This window comes from Garra rufa, chromosome 9, assembly GCF_049309525.1.
Source record: "Garra rufa chromosome 9, GarRuf1.0, whole genome shotgun sequence".
NCBI lineage: Eukaryota > Metazoa > Chordata > Actinopteri > Cypriniformes > Cyprinidae > Garra > Garra rufa.
Genome location: NC_133369.1, coordinates 42,193,214 through 42,210,243, shown reverse-complemented (window position 1 = coordinate 42,210,243; position 17,030 = coordinate 42,193,214). Strand labels below are relative to the sequence as shown.

At 34.5% G+C, this 17,030-nt stretch overlaps 1 protein-coding gene across 1 annotated transcript in view; it reads right to left on the bottom strand.

Annotated features, from left to right (window-relative positions):
* Nucleotides 1-2,321: 2,321 nt before the first annotated feature.
* The window catches only part of lamc1 (laminin, gamma 1), a 37,735-nt gene continuing 23,026 nt past the window's right edge, over nucleotides 2,322-17,030 (bottom strand). The window contains exons 16-29 of the mRNA XM_073847869.1: nucleotides 14,849-15,002; nucleotides 14,621-14,763; nucleotides 14,334-14,512; nucleotides 14,096-14,252; nucleotides 13,435-13,640; nucleotides 13,238-13,317; nucleotides 13,013-13,150; nucleotides 11,766-11,910; nucleotides 11,522-11,671; nucleotides 9,971-10,085; nucleotides 8,455-8,654; nucleotides 8,207-8,365; nucleotides 8,025-8,124; nucleotides 2,322-4,366 (exon numbers count right to left, since the gene is read on the bottom strand). Of these exons, the coding sequence (XP_073703970.1) occupies nucleotides 4,110-4,366; nucleotides 8,025-8,124; nucleotides 8,207-8,365; nucleotides 8,455-8,654; nucleotides 9,971-10,085; nucleotides 11,522-11,671; nucleotides 11,766-11,910; nucleotides 13,013-13,150; nucleotides 13,238-13,317; nucleotides 13,435-13,640; nucleotides 14,096-14,252; nucleotides 14,334-14,512; nucleotides 14,621-14,763; nucleotides 14,849-15,002 (2,183 nt within the window). The 3' untranslated portion in view covers nucleotides 2,322-4,109. The remainder of the gene's footprint in view (nucleotides 4,367-8,024; nucleotides 8,125-8,206; nucleotides 8,366-8,454; nucleotides 8,655-9,970; nucleotides 10,086-11,521; nucleotides 11,672-11,765; nucleotides 11,911-13,012; nucleotides 13,151-13,237; nucleotides 13,318-13,434; nucleotides 13,641-14,095; nucleotides 14,253-14,333; nucleotides 14,513-14,620; nucleotides 14,764-14,848; nucleotides 15,003-17,030) is intronic.

The following is a 17,030-nucleotide window of genomic DNA, read 5'->3' as shown; positions in this document are numbered from 1 at the left end:
GCTCAATAAGGCCGGCGGAATGTGCTACCACCTCCATAAATGGGCTCAAATTCATTATTAAGGTTGGGAATTAATGACCACAGAAAGTTCAGGAGGCTAGTGTATTGCCTCATCCGTAAGATACTCCTTTTGACAGAGGCCACATGAAGATTTCATCAAACCTTTGCTCCTTTTCACGGTCCGGACTATAACTTGTTGTATTAGGACTTTTTAACCCATAAGTACATTTCAGGAAAAGAGTACCCCCTGCCGGCAGAATCCGCTACCACCTCCGTAAATCAGGTCATATTCATTACTGAGGTTGGGAATTAATGACCACAGAAAGTCAGGAGGCCAGTTTAATGCCTACCTTTGTGAAAAACTAGCCCGGCCAGCAGGGGGTGCTGTTTTCCTGACATGTACTTTATGGATCCAAAAGTCCAATATAATAAAACGACCTCTGACTGTGAAAAATAGCCACTTTTTGATGAAGCCTTAAACCGCCCCCTGTAAAAAGGAACGTTCTTTGGATGAGGCATTAAACTGACCTCCTGACTTTCTGTGGTCATTAATCCCCTACATTATTAATAAATTTGACCTCATTTATTGTGGTGGTAGCACACCCTGCCGGCCCTATTGAGCCTGGCAGGATGCGCCACCTTTGTGAAAAACTAGTTTGCTGCTGGAGGTAGTTTTAGACCGGCCAGCAGGGGGTGCTCATTCCCTGACATATACTTATGGGTTCAAAAGTCCTACTAGGTGAAAGTACATTCTGCTGGCCTTATTGAGCCTGTCAGGATGCGCTACTCCTCTATTAGAGCAGCTTTATTAAAGGGGAAGAAAACAAGTTCAACTGTTGCATGCATTAGCCACATTCTGGTTCCTCACTAAAATTAAGCAGGCCTGAGCCTGGTCAGTACATGGATAAGAGACCCCTTGTGGAAAACAAGTTTGATGCTTGAGGTACTTTTAGTCTGGCCAGTAGGGGGTGCTCATTCCCTGACGTAGTTTATGGATCCAAAAGTCAAATATAATAAAACGACCTCTGACTGTGAAAACTAGCCACTTTTTGATGAAGCCTTAAACCACCCCCTGTAAAAAGGATGAGGCATTAAACTGGCCTCCTGACTTTCTGTGGTCATTAATTCCCTACATTATTTATAAGTTTGACCTCATTTATTGAACTGGTAGTGTATTCTGTTGGCCGTATTCAGCCTGTCAGTATGCGCTACCTTTGTAATAAAACTATTTTACTGAATTTGACCTCATTTATTGAGGTGGTAGCGCATCTTGCCGGCCTTATTGAGCTTGTCAGGATGCGCTACCTTTATGAAAAACTAATTTGCTGCTGGAGGTAGTTTAAGTCTGACCAGCAGCGTGTGCTCATTCCCTGACATGTACTTATGGGTTCAAAAATCCTACTAGGTGGAAGTACATTCTACTGGCCTTATTGAGCCTGTCAGGATGCGCTACTCCTCTATTAGAGAAGCCTTATTGAAGGCGAAAAAGCCAAGTTCAACTGTTGTATGCATAAGTCAGATTCTGATTCCTCATTAAAGCTAAGCAGGCCTGAGCCTGATCAGTACATGGAAGGGAGACCTCTTGTGGAAAACTAGTTTGCTGCTTGAGGTACTTTTAGCCCCGCCAGCAGGGGGTGCTCATTCCCTGACATGTACTTTATGGATCCAAAATCCAAATATAACAAAAACGACCTCTGTGAAAAATAGCCACTTTCTGATGAAGCCTTAAAGAGCCCCCTGTAAAAAGGAACGCTCTTTGGATGAGGCATTAAACTGGCCTCCTGACTTTCTGTGGCCATTAATTCCCTACAATATTTATGAATTTGACCTCATTTATTATAGTGGTAGCGTATTCTGTTGGCCGTATTGAGCCTGTCAGGATGCGCTACCTTTGTAATAAAACTAGTTTACTGAATTTGACCTCATTTATTGAGGTGGTAGCGCATCCTGCCGGCCCTATTGAGAAAAACTAGTTTGCTGCTGGGGGTAGTTTTAGTCTGGCCAGCAGGGGGTGCTCATTCCCTGACATGTACTTATGGGTTCAAAAGTCTTACTAGGTGGAAGTACATTCTGCTGGCCTTATTGAGCCTGTCAGGATGTGCTACCCCTCTATTAGAGCAGCTTTATTACGACGAAGAAACCAAGTTCAACTGTTGCATGCATTAGCCAGATTCTGATTCCTTACTGAAGCTAAGCAGGCCTCAGTAAAAAAAAAAAAAATGTTTTGTACAGTTTAAATGTTTACATTTGGGGATTCTTGACCTCAAAAAGTTGAAAATCCACTAAAACACACAAAATGAAGCAGAATCACACATCAGCAAGTCCTGTAATAACCACTGTTTATTATTTAAATGTTACGATTGAATTTACAGGCAAATGGGTAACAAGCAGAGGTGTGTCAGTCAGGTCCTTTGGGTGTGTTTGTGAATGCCTTTTGATTACAACAGAGGGAAGGGAGTCTTTAAAAACCATTACACTCTGTCTAGAACCAAAGGACCACATAAAGACTGTGCAGCAAACACATACTCTAACTGCAGAACAACAGATCACAAATACTTGATACTTTATAAATTAAAAATACTGTTTTATACATAAACGTGTACGTGTTGCACTTATGTCCACAGTGGTAGAGAGGGGAGGTCTACATCTAATCTATATGCTTTATAGTGGCACTTTCCATAGTCGAATCTGAGGAACCGCTCAATTTAGCAAACCTGTAACTAAAGGAACTATGTATGCGGTAACAGTAAGAAACAAACAGTGAAATGTACTAAACCATCATTTGGACTTTAAAAGATCTCTTCCACGTCCACATTCAGAGGATTACGTCCAAACGTTTAGGCACTAAAAAAGATGATTAAGCTTACCATCTCGAGTAAAGCAAATAATTCCGATAAATATGAAATATTAGAGACATATGTGGATGTTTGGGGGTGTGCAAGTTAAAAGGGTCAAGACATTACGCATCACCATCCGCTAAAAATTAACCACAAATAAAATAAATGATAGAGCTATGATGCAACACTGAGCCATGTATACAGGCAAGCGTATTATACCACAGAACATATTATATATATATATAATTATATATATTATGCAGAAGTTTTGGCAGATTTTTTTTTTTTCTCACGAATGAACCGATGAAGTGGCTGGTTGGGTCTTGGGTTTAAAAATCAGCCATTCCTGAATCATTTAAGCATATTTACACAAATAACAGTTCCTCAACTCTATATTATAATAAAAAAAGAAGAAAAAACATTCACACAAAAATAGAACATTTGAAATAATTATTAGCACCAGTGTATCAGATAAAAGTCTTGCTACGCCAATGTACAAAGTTGCATAGTGTTGAGTTTTGCTCATGTTAATGTGTTTTGCAGGACATCTGTAATAAGCAGCAGCGTCTGGAAAATCAAAACAAACACAAAACTGAAATATCTGGCAACCGTGAAATGTATGAAGTCAGCTGAGCCATGCAGGGACTGAACTATTTATATACACACGAACTGAAATACTGTATTTACGTGTTCGACTCACTCTGCATACCACGAGGGCCGAAAGTAGACGCGTGCTACGAACAAATTAAGATTCCTTCACTGTTAGCTTTGAGCGAATAGAGTTACCGATGATGATATACACTAGCTTAAGTAGCAAACTTCCTCAAACAAACGTCTGATTAGGTGGTAATTCTGATTGGATTTGAGGTTTGAGAGGAAGAGCTGGAGGTGGTGCAGTCATGTGGGTTCAACTCGAGAGGCGCAAGGCCTCTAACAGCTCGCGCACACACAAATACACACACACACACACACGCACACACACACACACACACACGGCCATTACTTGGAGTTCTCTTCACGTAGCATTTCTGCATATCAAAAAAATGAAAAGCTGCTTTTGTCTTCCGTTTGTAAAACATGATTTCGAAGAAACGTGTAGAAGTACACAAACGATAACCTAATAAAAGGAAATAAAATGTCGTAAAAGAATTGGAAACAAAACAAAGGCTGTTTTGGTTGAGGGTGGTGTCAGCGGAGGTCCGCGGCACGGACGAGGGGATGTTGAAGAACACAGGGAGTGTAAGGCAGACGTAGCGCTGTGGCGTGGAGAAGGTTAAGGCCGCTCTAGAGACGGAGTGTTGAAGCAGCCTTCTGGCAGAGTGTTCTTGATGTCGTTGAGGTTGGCGATGTCCGCTCGGATCTCGCGGATCTGACGGTCGTAGTCGCTGATCATGTCTTCCTGGCTCTTGGCAATGTCGTTCAGCTCCTTCAGCTTCTTGTCCAGCTCGCTGCCTGCCATCTTGTCCTTGGCATCTTTAAGAGCGTTATCGATCTGATTCAGCTTGCTCAGATCCACCTTATCGATGTTGCCTGGAAGAGGATAACGTGGTGTTATATTAAAATGTATGTATAAACTCAGAGAACTGACACAAAATAACAAAACAAATGATTATCGATGGGGTATAATTATTTATCAACAGTGGTTTAAAGGAGTAGTTCACTTTCAGGACAAAAATTTACAGATAATGTACTCACCCCCTTGTCATCCAAGATGTTCATGTATTTCTTTCTTCAGTCGTAAGGAAATTGTTTTTTGAGTAAAAACTTCTCAGGATTTCTCTCCATATAATGGACTTCTATAGTGCCCCCGAGTTTGAATTTCCAAAATGCAGCTTCAAATCGCTCTAAACGATCATAGCCGAGGAAAAAAAGGTCTTATCTAGCAAAACGATCAGTTATTTTCTAAAAACATTTACAATTTATACACTTTTTTTTTTTTTTTAAATCTCAAACGCTCGTCTTGCCGAGCTAGACAAGATGAGCATTTGAGATTGAAAAAAAAAAGTGTATAAATTGTAAATGTTTTTAGAAAATAACCAATCGTTTTGCTAGATAAGACCTTTTTTTCCTCGGCTATGATCGTTTAGAGCGATTTGAAGCTGCATTTAAACTGCATTTTGGAAGTTTAAACTCAGGGGCACCATAGAAGTCCCCTATATGGAGAGAAATCCTGAAATGTTTTCCTCAAAAAACACCATTTCTTTACAGCTGAAGAAAGACAGACATGAACATCTTGGATGACATTTTGACATGTTATTTTTATGTTATATTATATTAAAAATATTTAAAAATTGTATTTTAATAATTTTTTTTTAAATATATTTATTATTTTAATATATTACATTTTGGTTTTAGTAAATTAATACACAAACTTTGTTATTCTCATTCATTATTTCAGATCAAGTTTTAGTAATTTTAGTACCCATTTAATTTCAGTTAGTTGCCACATCAATGTATATAATTCTCAGTACATTTTTTATTTAATATTAATATTTAGTTTCAGCTTTATTTAGGCAACATAATTTTCAGTTTAATAGTTATAATTTTCATATAAATTTAAGTATTTCATTTTATATGAATATTTGATTTCAGGTTTTTTTAGGCAACGTAATAATTTTAGCTAAGTTATTAATTTAATATTAATATTTAATTTCAGCCTATAATTTTCAGGTTATTTTTTCACTTAATATTAATATTTAATTTTAGCTTAATTTAGGCAACATATATAATTTTCAGTTAAATGTTTCATGGAATATTAATATTTAATTTTAGCTTTATTTAGGCAACATATATAATTTTTTGTTATTTTAAATTAATTAAATTTAATTATTTTAAATTAAAATTACTATTTAATTTTAGCTTTGTTGAGGCAAAGTTTTTCATTTTATATTAATATTTGATTTTAGCTTTATTTAGGCAACACACATAATTATCAGTTTAATTTTTCATTTAATATTAATATTTAATTTCAGCTTTATTTAGGCAACTTATAATTTTCATTTAATATTAATATTTAATTTCAGCTTTATTTAGGCAACAAATATAATTTTCATTTAATATTTCAATTAAGTTTTATTTAGGCAATATATAGAATTTTTATTCAAGTTTTTAATTTAATATTAATATTTAATTTCAGCTTTATTTAGGCAACATATATACAGGGTTTCTGCAGATATGAACAAGTGAAATTTAAGACTTTTTAAGACCTTTTTAATACCACCTTATATGAAATTTAAGACCGAACCTGTAATGGAAATAGATAGAAATATCTGATGTAAAAAAAAAAATTCTGAAGCAATATTTTCATCAGTGCTCTATTAGCTTTTACATCTTAAATCTGCATATTTCATTTACCTTTATAAAGGCCTTTTTTTTACTTTTGAAATGTATGCATTACCTTTGAAATTTATTTTATGAATTTATCAATAAATTCTAAATGGCTGTTAGCAGTGAGATTACATAATTTACACTGCAAAATTAAAAGTGAGATTAATGTTTTAAATACATTTATTAATTTATAAATATATACATTAGAAATGTTGGGTGTGGAGGCATACATTTAAACACACTAAACTACCAGCAGGTGGCGGTAAGTCACTTCATGAGCGAGTTATTTCAACTGATTCGATCAAAACGCTGAATTATAGCAAAACGTTGCTAGGAGAATGCTTCTGCTAATGTTGCATAGTGTCTAATATGTAAGTAACTACTTGACTAACTACTTTTTTATTGAGCTAAAATTAATGTAACATTTGTAATTGTGAGAATTTTCAGCAAAAAGCTCACTTGGTATATTACTGAACTATATCATGTTATAAATAAACTATACATTTTAAATTTTTACCTCAGTGTGTTTCTTTAGAGTGCCGTTACATTCATTTGTTTTAAAGTATGTCACAAATAGACCAGAAATACACTATCCATTATCAATTTCTGTTTACGTTGAATGTATTAAAATATGAATCTTTCTTGCCTTTCGATGCTTCGCTAGTTGTTTTTGTCACTTCAGTTTTAATCAGGCGGTTTGTTCGGTCGGGCAAGTAAAAAAAACAAACATTTTAAAAGTATTTCGAATGCTGGCGGTCAGCTAGCTCGACCTATATTTCTTATTATTATTGATAACATTATATACAGAAAAAGGTCGTTTGACCTGTATTCTGCTACTGTGATTCTGAAGACGCAGTAACTTCCACAGAGGGAGAAAAAAATCTAGTTGTTAGCAACTGGCCTTAGCCAAGCCCTATATTCAGTTTTTTTCTAGCTAAGTATTGCTAAACTTGCACTTCCCCATAGCTAAAAAGTTGAATCCATTTTACTTCTGCGGTACAATCCGAGAGAGACTCGCGCCAATAACAGAAAGCTGATTGGTTATTGCATGCTGGTCTCATTTGTAGTTTAAATACAGCAAATTATATTTGGAATAGTGAAATAAAGAACTACAACACCACGGAAACAACAAAAAGAGAATTTAAATGAGCATTAGACGTAGCGTTACATGGACATCGGAAAAATAAGACCTGTGTAAAATTATTTAAGACCTAGAACAGCGAATTTAAGACTTTTTAAGGCCTAAAATTTTGATTTTTAAATTTTAGACTTTTTAAGACTTTTTAAGACCCCGCGGAAACCCTGTATATAATTTCCAGTTAAGCTTTTTTATTTAATAATAATAATAATAATAATAATATTTCATTTTAGAATTAGGCAACATATAATTTTTAGTTAAGTTTATAATTTAATAATAATTTAATTTCAGCTTTATTTAGGCAACATATTAATATTAAAAGAAAAACTTATATATTATATATTATATTATAAAAATTATATATGTTGCCTATATAAATCTGAAATGAAATATTAATATTAAATAAAAATGATGTGTTTCCTAAATAAAGCTGAAATAAATATTAATATTAAATGAAAAATGTAACTGAAAATGATATATTTAAATTCAGCTTTATTTAGGCAACAAATATAATTTTCAGTTGTGTTTTTTCATTTAATTTATAAATCTCTTGATAAGCTGAAAAAAAAATATGATAACACGTAACATATTTGATCAGGCATCGAGGGATCTTGTATGATACAAGAAATACACACAGCATAATTTCAAACTTATTTTCAATTATTGGTTATTGCTTCTGTCTGAAAAATGTACGATTATTGATTAGCAACAAGAGAGTCTTACCAAGCTGGCCTAATAATTCATTGATTGTGTTCAGCACTGTCCTAACAGCATTTTTGGCTTTTCTGGCATTGCCTTCAGCTTCTTTAGCATTATCAGATGCCTGTAAAGGAGAGCAAAGTCAATACAAAGTCTACAATATTTTTTAAAAACAATTTTAACACACAGTCAAGGCCATAACCCACCATGGCCGCCATCATCATGTCAGCATCCGCCTCAGCCTTCTTCTTCTCAAGCTCTTTCTCAGCAGCTGTGAGCTGGTCCATCATGTTGTTCACCTCTCCATCCAGTTTCATAGTGTCATCAAAAGCTTTTTCTGCATCAGCCTTTGTCTTCGCCGAACCCTGATTTGAAAGAAAAAGCAAATCAAATTAAGTAAGGCACTGTTTGATAAGGAAATGGTTTTGATATTCATCTGAAAGTCAACATGTACCTTCTGCACATCGTTAGCAATTTTCTCAGCTTCCTCTGCCTTTGCCTTAGCTTCTTTAGCATCAGCAGCTGCGTTGCCTAAAGCCGCCTCGGCCCGTCGCGTCTTCTCATTGGCTTCATTGATTGTCGCGTTGATTTCTGGGATTCGCCTCATGGCATCCTCAGCAGCAGTTTTGTTGTCATTCACTCGCTTGTCAAAATCTAAAAGTGCATCACAAGTTATAATAAATACATTTATAAAAATATACACTACCAGTCAAAAGTTTTTGAACAGTAAGATTTTGTTTTTTTAAAAGAAGTCTCGTTCTGCTAACCAAGTCTGCATTTATTTGATTCTACAGTAAGTACAGCAAAAACAGTCAAATTTTGAAATATTTTTACCATTTAAAATGACTGTTTTCAATTTTAATATATTTTAAAATGTAACTGATTTTGACTGAATTTTTAGCATCATTACTTTAGTCAAATCATTCTTATGTTCTGATTTGCTGCTCACAAACATTTATTATCATGTTAAAAACAGCCAAGTAGATTTTTTTTTTTTTGAAGTTTCTTTGATGAATAGAAAGCATTCAGCATTTATCTGCAATAGAAATATTGGGTAACAATATAAATGTCTTTATCATCACTTTTGATTAATTTAAAGCATCCTTGCTAAATAAAAGTATTATCTTTTATACTTTCGGATCTTTCTATTCATCAAAGAATCCTGAAAAGAAAATTACTGAACTGTTTTAAATATTGATTAAATTTTTTTAATATACTACAATAGAAAACAATTATTTAAAAAATATATAAATGTTTTTTGCTGTACTTTGGATAAAATAAATGCAGGCTTGGTGAGCAGAACAGACTTCTTTAAATTAAAAAAAAAAATTTAATTGGTAGTGTAATATTATTTTAATATTTATTTATTTTATTTTTTTGATATTGGCTATAATATTAATGTTGGAAACAGTTGTGCTGCCAATTTTTTTTTGTGATACTGTGATACTTTTTTCCAAGATTCTGTGATGAATAAAATATATTAAATCAGAATATAATTTTTTTTTCTAAGTCTTTGCTATCACTTTTTTGTTAATTAATTTAACACATCCAATCAATTTAACATCCTTGCTGAATAAAAGTATTAATTTCTTTCAAAAAAATTAAAATATTGTGTATATTGTTAGAAAAGATTTCTATTTTAAATAAATGCTGTTCTTTCTAACTTTTTTATTCATCACGTAAGCCTGAACAAACTATCACAGGTTCCAAAAAAACATTAACAACATTGTTAATAAAAAAATTCAACATTGATAATAAAAGTAATAAATCAGCATAGTAGAATGATTTGTAAAGGATCATGTGACACTGAATACTGGAGTAATGATGCTGAAAATTCAACTTTGATCTCAAGAATACATTTGATTTGAAATTTTTTTTACACCGTAATAATATTTCACAATATTAATATTTTTTCTGTATTTATTGATATTTTGATCTTTATTCTCTCTCTCTGACCCAAGACCCCTCACCTCTGAGGTTGTTCAGTATGTCCTGGGCCTCTTGGAAGGTAGATTTGCCTTTTTTGGCTGCCTCCTCAGCCAAAGCCTTCGCTGCATCTGCACGTGCCAACAACTGATCAGCCGTCTGAAGAAAGAGGCGGAAAGAGAGTTGAAAAACAGAAACATTCAGAAGGTGAAGTTCTGCACTAACAAAAATTAACTGTGTTTATGGTGAAAATAAACACTTATGGAATGAAAAGCAATACTGTTAGGGAACAAATATGCAATATATTTAACTGGTCTAAAAATAATGCTATTCATAAAATGTCAACCTTTATCAAACATCTCAAAAACTAAGTCACACTGTGAGCTGGTTTCACAAGAACAATGTCTGAGTTCATGGTTCAGCTCTTCCATTAAGAACATGACATTTAACTCAATCAGATTAGGATGAAACTATGGACTATGACCAGCGCTATCACTTGTCTCTCATCAGTATCATTTAAGTGGCTCCTGGGCCTCATGGCATGTGATTGACTCTTATATACACTGCTGTTCAAAAGTTTGGGATCAGTAAGATTTATGTTTTTAATGAAGTCTCTTATGCTCATCAAGGCTGCATTTATTTGATCAAATAAACTGAAAAAGTAATATTGTGAAATGTTTTTACAATATAAAATAAGGGTTTCTATTTTAATATACTGCGATGCAAAGCTGAATTTTCATCAGCCATTACTCCAGTCTTAAGTATTACATGATCCTTAAGAAATCATTCTAATATGATTATTTATTATGAGAATTATAAATGCTGGAAACAGTTGTGCTGACAACATTTTTATTTTTTTAAGTATGAATAATGTTTTTTTGGAACCTGTGTTTTTTCAGGATTCTGTGATAAATCAAAATCAAAATATAAATATTTTTCTAACAATAAGTCTTTGATATCACTTTTTTTACACAATTTAACACATCCTTGCTGAATAAAAGTATTAATTTCTTACAAAAAAAAAAAAATGTACTGGCCCTAAACTTTAAACTGTAGTGTATATTGTTAGAAAAGATTAGCATTTTAAATAAATGCTGTTATTTCTAACTTTTTGTTCATCACAAAATCCTGAAAAAACTATCACAGCTTCCAAAAAAAACATTAAGCAGCACAACTGTTTTCAACATTGATAATAAAAGTAATAAATCAGCATAGTAGAATCATTTTTAAAAGAACATGTGACACTGAATACTGGAGTAATGATGCTGAAAATTCAGCTTTGATCTCAGGTATAAATTTGATTTTAAAGTATATTAAAATAGAAAAAACATTATTTTACATCGGAATAATATTTCACAATATACATTTTTTTTAAAACTTTTTTTTACTATTTTTTTGATCAAATAATGCAGTCTTAATTAGCATAAGAAACTTTTAAACGCCAGTGTATTATCTATGTGAAAGAGCTGTTAAACTGAACAGCAACTAAAAACTCTCATAATTTCTTCCAAATTAATTGACCACCATGATTGCATTTTGAAAACTATTTCCATAGAACCAAGACAGAGTACATTAAAATCAAAAAGCATATGTACCTGTTGCTCTGTCTTTCCTTTTTCCAGTAGTTTGCGGACCTCTGTTTCTTTGCCCCTCAGGTCCTCTCTCAGGTCGTTATACTCTTTCTCAGTCTTGTCTATCAGTTTGTCCAAATCCGATGCCTCCTTCTTTATCTTATTGGCCTCCTCCTGAGGGAATTCAGAAATTTAGGAGATTTAATTATAGATGCATCCAAGTTGATTGTGTAAATTCAACAATTATAAAATGTTCTGAAATCAGCACCTCTAATGTTTTGGTGTCAATTGTGGGTAAGCTGGTCAGGTTAGCGTAGATCTTCAGAGCTTTGTTTCCTGCCTCTTCTGCTTCAGCCTGTACTTTCGCAGCCTGTTTCTCCAGGTTCTTAGCCAGATCCTTTGCTTCAACATATCTGAACACATATGAAAAGCATTTTAGTTTCCACATTTGAAAAACTTTCATAAAGGGAACCCCAGCTATTAAAACGTGTATGGCCTCAATACTGAAATATGTAGTAGAAAATCCATGAAAGATTCACGTTATTTAAAAAATCCACATGGTTTTATACACACTTTGGACTATGGCAGGCACCATTATGATGTGAAAAAATTGCTCTCAGCGAGCTACTGGCGCTATCTGTTGCTATTTTTACAGCAACACAACTCGGAAAATAAAACACTGATTCGATAACCACAGCTACTGAAAGAGCTTACAAGTGGCGATTGATATAAGCATAACAACGTGTCTACACCGGATGCGAGCGGCGCGATGCGACGTGATAAATGACATTAGAACCTATTATGCTGTCTACACTGGATGCGGCGCGAGGCAAATGTCGTACCATCGATTATTCCCACAAGGAGCCTAATGCCCCCGGATATCGAGTGAAATCCGCGCTGTGAAATTTCTTCAGTGTCTGCGGCAGCAAGTTTACATCCTGCCAGGATGGTATCTAGCGTTTCCTGTCTCTGCCATTTGTAAGCTTTTTCAGTAGCGGTGGTTTACTAAAATCCTCAAAGGCATCAGGGCTAAAGTGGAGAAACCAAAGACGCCTGTCTTTAGAAAGTTTTATTCGTCCACAGGCATCTTCCCATTCTTTTTTCCTCTTCTTATTGCTAGGAAAAGAAGTACAGACTTACATCGCTTATCGTTGCCCTTCGACTGAAAAGTACAACCACAAGCCACACGACGTGGCATCGTATTAGTATTTTATTTACAGAGGTGTGTATTTTGAGTTGTGATTGGGGTAAAAATAGCAAGGTAGTGACAGTAGCTCACCGAGTGCAGCCATTTAACGTCATCGAAATAATGGCGCCCCCCATAGTCCAAAATATGTATAAAATGATGTGAATGTTTCAAATAACAGTCTTTCACAGGTATATATTTCAGTATCAGATATAATTTACATTATATTAAGCCATACTAGTCTTAATACCCTGGGTTCCCTTTAAAATGAGATGACAGAATCTTGACAAGACAAGAAAGTCACATAAAATGTGTTGTCCAAGACATACTTCCTGTTGAGTTCATCAATATCGCTGCTTGTCTTGTTCTCGCCATCGAGTGCCTTCTTCAACATATTATAGGCCTTAGTAGAAGTGTCATTGGCGTCCTTCGCAATCTTCTCAATCTGATCTGCATCTGCTTTATGTCTGTGCAAAAAGCGAAAAAAAAGTTGAATAAAACTGTATAAGCTGATATGAAAATCAATATTAACAACATTAAATACTGCAACTCACTTTTCAGACAGTTTGCGGGCTTCTTCTGCCAGAAGTGTCATATTGTTTGGATCTCCAGAGGTTGTGGGTATTTTAATGTCCTATGGGAACAGACAAAAACATTGGCAACTAAGTGACAGTTTAATGGACTCCGCTATCATTAATTCAAGGTATTTGTGAGAATTTAGGAATGGTCTCTTGTCATAAAGAAATCTCACCACTTTGCTGATGGCCTCCTTGGCTTTGTCCAGCTCTTCTCTAGCAGTGCTGATCAGATTCTCTGCATCACGGACTCGGTTACGTGCTCGATCTGCCTGTGTCCCTGTGTTGTCCACTGTGTTCTTGATATTCTGCAGTCGGTTCCACTGGTTATTCAGAGTCTTGTTAATATTGTTTAGACGGTCCAAAAGGCCTTTATCCACTTCTATATGAAAGATAACAGAATAATGATGATGTAGGGTAAAATGTATTTGCTCTACTATTAGGGACTGACAGGAAAAAGAAGAAATTGTTAAGTCATTATTTTTGTTTTCTTTGCACACAAAAAGTATTCTTGTAGCTTTACAACATTATGGTTGAACCACTGATGTCACTTGCACTATTTTATCATTGTCCTTACTACCCTTCTGGGCCTTGAAAGTATCAGTTGTGAAAGGTGGCACGAGGGTGAGTAATTAATGACAGAATTTTCATTTTTGGGTGAACTATCCCTTTAAATAAAAATATAATCACATTTTTTTTGGCCTTTTAATAATCTGGCTTATTACATTTTTAAAATATAATTTAAACTTAAATTGAAGTATAGCATGTCAACATCTCTTATTACAACTATTAAAACTATAAGAAATATTTAGAAATGATCACATTGACAGACAATACCTTTGCTAGCCTGAGCCTCTTCCAGTAAGTCCATTATTGTTTTCTCTGCCTCCTTCAGTCTGTCCTCAAAGGCCTTGTCGCTCACTGTGTTTTCAGTGTTGTCCAGATTATCAATCAAATTCTGTAGGTCATGAAGCTTCTGTCTCTGCTGGTTCACCTGTACAGAAAAAAAAGTTATTAGAAGTTGTATGTTCTGTTATAAAACCAAAAGTCATGTATTCATAAGATGATTTCTTACCTTGTCTCTGACCAGGCTGTAACAATTGGGACACTGCTGGCAACCTGGTGTGGAGCGGTTGTAGAAGTAGTTCTCCTCACACATGTCGCAGCGAGCTCCCACAAAGCCTGGACGACACTGACAACGCCCATCTTCCTTGCACTGAGCCAACTCTGAGCCTTCTGGGTCACAGTCACAAGCTGCAAAAACAAACCAATTGAACCAATGGTAAATGGAACAAATCTAAAATATAAGATAAGCAAGCAATTGTGAATTAGTAGAACTGCTGTAGAAAGACAAGATCGTACGTTTGCAACCCGATGAACTGAATCCAAAGAAGTTAACTTCACAGCGCTCACAGTGTTGACCAGTGACTCCAGGCTGACACTCGCATTGGCCGCTAGAGATATCACACTGGCCATTTGTGGAGCCAATAGGATTGCAGTTGCATCTGAGAAACAAAAAAAGATTTGTTTTAAAAACATGCACAATTTTTCTATATCACTAAGAATGAAGGTGAGAAATAAATCAAATACCGTTCACAGCCCTTGCCGCTCTGTAGGTTGTAGAAACCGGGCTCACATGCACTGCAGTCTCTGTTAATGACATGGTTAAGACACTGACACTGGCCCGTCACCTGAGAACAGGTGGTCTTCCTGTCCACTGTACCGTATGGAGAGCACGAGCATGCTGTAGAGGTGGAAAAATAAATGTTAAAAAAAAAACATTTTTAAACATTTTAAATTGCAATCATGCATCATTATATTACAGTTTTTACTGTAGTTTTGATCAAATACATGCAGTGTTGGTGAGCAAAAAAAGACTTCTTTCAAAAACATTAAAATCTTACTGACCCTAAATGTTTTGTTTTTATATATTTTGTTATTTTATTTGCTAAAATACAGTAAATAATATACCCTTTTTTTAAAAATATATTTAAAAAAAATGTAATTTATCCCTGTGATAATTAATTCAGGCATGTGATTGGCTAAGGACAAAAAAGCAGGAAAATATACTAAGACAACCCCTAGATAATCCCTAATAGCTAACAAATACAAGTAAATTAATGTTAATGCAGCTTAAACATCCTGCCATAGTGGAAAATCACTCAAAATCGATCATCTAATCCAGGGGTCTTCAACTAAAACGGCTCGAGGTCCGGTAATGAACCCTGCGCACCAGCCGAGGTCCGGACAATTTTTTTTTTTTTTTTTGCGAGACCAGGGTATCTGCAGCATATTTTATCTTAAATTCTACACATTTAAATACTTTTTTAAAGACCTGAACAAAATTTAATTAATAAATGAATAAATAATTAAAATGACTGAAAAAGCATGATTTACAATTGAAATGCAGATTTCACAAAACAAAAAAGATTTCTTAAATTATAAATTCACATTTCAGCCTTCAAGAGTCCTTCAATTCTTATATTAATTTAAACAATTATTGTCAATCAAGTATTATATTAATTAACATATATTTTATTTCCTTAATTGTTTAAATTTGTATAACACATGATCTTGTCGATCCATCAGATAACATTTACAACTCTACGTGTTTGGTGCTTAAAACCATGGACTGATTTGTTTACATTGGTCTTTTTGACAACAGTAGACGTACAAGCTGATTAAAAATGTCAGATTATTGTCTTCCAGCAGGAGGCGCTATCAGAATGATACACAAAGCAGCGCCGCAGCTGACTTTGAAACGCGCAGCGCTCATATTTATTCAACGGATAACCTTATAAAGTTCCATCGTAATTCTTGCCTTTCAATCCCCACATTTAAGACCACCTCAAATAATTAAGACTTTCTTAACCCCTAATAACACTACAGTCATCAATAAAAATGAAGAGCTTTATTTCAAGAACCGAATTTCAAAAACCCTTAGCCTACACAAAATACGTTTCTTTTTATTTTGCAGAAGAGAAATATTAGGGAAGTAAATTAATATCAGCATATGAAGTATAATCGTCAATCATTGTCTCTTAGAGAATGTGCACATTAGATGCTGAAAGCGCTGTTTTTACTTTCACTTTAATATATGCAGTTTTCACGTTGCTTGTGTGATATCCATTGTCTCACCGTCGTGGTTTAAAATATAAATATGTATGAAAATACAGTATAAAAATTATATTTACAATATTTTGCGACGTAACCCCAAAATAATGCATTTTCCATCAACGTTTTTCACTCACTGAAAGCTACATCTGTCTGCCGATCTCTGCTCTCCTCACTGCACAGATTGCACCCAAACGCTGACCGTAGTGTGCTTGATATAAATGTATTTATTAGAAATAGCGTTTGGCATTTTTTTTTATTATGTCAAAAGCTTTCACGGTCGGCATGGACGCATCTTGCGGTCCGGAATACTTCGCCATCCGCCATTTGCGAACGGTCGCAAATACGTGACATAGGTCACATTTTCAGGTCGAAAAATCCGGAATTCCGGATTAATCCGGAAAAATCACATCCCTGTTAATTAGATATTAAATGTCTTTACTGCCGCTATTGATGAATTTAAAGCACCCTTTCTAAATAAAAGTGGTGTGTGTGTGTGTGTATATATATATATATATATATATATATATTAGGGCCGGGACTCGATTAAAATTTTTAATCTAATTAATTAGAGGCTTTGTAATTAATTAATCGAAATTAATCGCATTTTAATCGCATGTAAATATTTGACCTGAGAACAGTGAGAATTAAGATTTTT